The 2500-nt window shown below is 41.5% G+C and overlaps 1 protein-coding gene across 1 annotated transcript in view; it reads right to left on the bottom strand.

Moving 5' to 3' along the window:
• LOC115215412 overlaps window positions 1-2500 on the bottom strand; it is a 154271-nt gene that overhangs the window by 2238 nt on the left and 149533 nt on the right. Inside the window, exon 5 of the mRNA XM_036505947.1 lies at window positions 1-914. This exon is cut by the window's left edge and continues 2238 nt beyond it. Within this exon, the coding sequence (XP_036361840.1) occupies window positions 1-914 (914 nt within the window). The remainder of the gene's footprint in view (window positions 915-2500) is intronic.

The following is a 2500-nucleotide window of genomic DNA, read 5'->3' as shown; positions in this document are numbered from 1 at the left end:
ACCTGTGACTGCTGTGTGTGCTGCTGGCCTTGTGAGAGCTGTTGTGAAGGGGCATGAGGGGGATGAGGTGGTTGCAGAGGCTGCGGTTGCTGCTGGTTATGCGGCGGCTGCAGAGGCTGCTGCTGTTGTGGTTGTGGTTGCTGTTGGAGTGGTGGCTGGTGTGGTAGTGGTTGCTGCTGTTGTGGTGACTGTTGTGGTGCTGGTGGATGTTGTTGGTGTGGTTGCTGTTGTTGTGGAGGAGGTGGTGGTGGTGGCTGTTGTTGCTGGGAAGGTGATTGCTGTTGTTGTTGTTGAGGTGAATGTTGGTGCGGATCGCCTGAGTGCGTCCCAGAGACTGGAATCAGTGGCGGGGGTGGTCTTGGCACAGCTGGATGAAAGCCATTCGGAGGCATCTGGTTCATTAAATGCCAGTATGGTGGGAGTACTGTTCCATTCATCACTTGGGGTGGCATCCCCATAGGAAAGAACCCACCCTGCATATACTGGCGCCTATCGGGTTTGCGCAGGGTCGGACCCCTGCACGCTATTTTGACACGTCGGCCTTTTGCAAATCTCAGCCGAGAAACATTGTTATCGAGTCCTTGGGGAAGGCTGCCATCACTGTTAAGGACAGTGGATGGCATGTGTCCTAGCTTATCCAGATGCTGCTTCAGGCTGTGGCAATATTTAGTAGCATATCCACAATCCTGACAACGAAATGGGTAGACGTTAGTATGTGATTTCATGTGACTGTTTAGCATGGACTTGTTAACGCAGCGGTAATTACACTGGCTACACTTGAATGGCTTTGAACCCATATGATTTCGCAGGTGATACTCCAGATGATGCTTATACTCAGTGACAAACGGACAAAACTGGCAGTTCAAGACTTTATCCTCTCGCATATGAGAGCGGGCATGTGACCAGAATTCCACCTGTAAGTAAAAAGATACGTATATTTTAAAACAATATTATAAGAATGGATTTCAAATATTGGCACAAAGTCAGAAATTTCAGGGGATTGAATAAGTCGATTACATCGAAAAAGCCCCCCCCCCACCATTGTTCAACTAGTACTTCTTTTATTGACCTTAAAAGGATGAAAAGCAAAGTTGACCTGAGGAGGAATTTGAACTCAGAAAGTGAAGACAGGCAGAATGCTGCTAAGCATTTTGCCTGGCACATTAACAATTCTGCCAGCTTGCTGTCTTAAAGATGCAGAATATTGGTTTCAAATTTTGGCATGAGGCTACCAAGTTAGGGAGAGAGGTAAGTCAATTACATTGATCTCAGTACTCCACAGGTACTTATTTTATCGAACCCGAAATCATAAAAGTGAAAGTTGACCTCAACAAAAATTTAAACTCAGAACATCAAGATAGAGAAAAAGCAGCTAAGCATTTTGCCTGGTGTGCCAACAGTTCTGCTAGCTTGCTGCCAAAACTATATTATAAATATGTTTTAATAAAACTACATACAAATACATATAAAATTACATTGCAAGTATACGTTATAAAACAATATTGTGAGTTTGTGCTGCTGTTGGGGTTTGTGTGTACATGTGTAAGCAGGGTGTCATAATTAAAATGGCTTTCTAAATGAACTCTGAACTCAGTTATCAAAAAAACCTATGGCCATTAAAATAACTTTAAAGAAATCAATACTAGTTAATAAGGGACGCCTTTACAAGCTCACTCAAACTAGTATAGATAGTAGCCAAATCTTTCTCAGATAACATTTAAAAAAAGTATAAATTGGAAAATATAGTCTTAAATATACTACATTAAAAATACAAAAGATAGATGTGCTGATGCCACATTAAAAGCACCTGTGCTGGCACCATATAAAACGTACTGGTGCTGGTACCACATAAAAAGTACCCAGTACACTCTGTAAAGTGCTTGGCATTAGGAAGGGCATCCAGCTATAGAAACCTGCCAAAACAGATAATTGGAGCCTGGTACAACTCTTCAGCTTGCCAGCTCCTGTCAAACTGTCCAACAGATGCCAGTATGGAAAACATATGTTAAATGATGATGATGATGATGAGATAGATGTTTTTGGTTAGAATGCTTTTGGTGATAGGTCTGTCTTACCAGAACTGACCAAGGTTAAACCCCATCCTAAAATCATTATTGTTTAATCATAGATCAGCCATGATTGAACAAATTTATGATGAAAGGCATTCCACTGGTGACCATCAAATCTTTTCTTTTACAGACTTAGCATATTTAGAACTAGGCTGACAGTAGATTGTTATCTGAGGGGAGATTTGGATGCTATTTTTAGCATTTGGTATACTGATTTAGTCTTGTATGCTGAGTATGAAAATGAAATGCATTTTTGCCATAAATTAATAAATAAAAAAGACAGCCAATCGAAAGTCACCATTATACACGTGACTGTAAATCTCACATTGGTGTCTCGTTCCATAGTGACAAGCAAAGCTATAGTCTGCTCTGTTGTCACTGTAACAAGGACACTGTATTGGCATGACTGTGGCACTTTCACCATTGTAACC

This window comes from Octopus sinensis, linkage group LG9 (genome assembly GCF_006345805.1).
Source record: "Octopus sinensis linkage group LG9, ASM634580v1, whole genome shotgun sequence".
In the NCBI taxonomy this organism is placed as follows: domain Eukaryota; kingdom Metazoa; phylum Mollusca; class Cephalopoda; order Octopoda; family Octopodidae; genus Octopus; species Octopus sinensis.
This window is presented reverse-complemented; position numbering and strand designations above follow the sequence as displayed.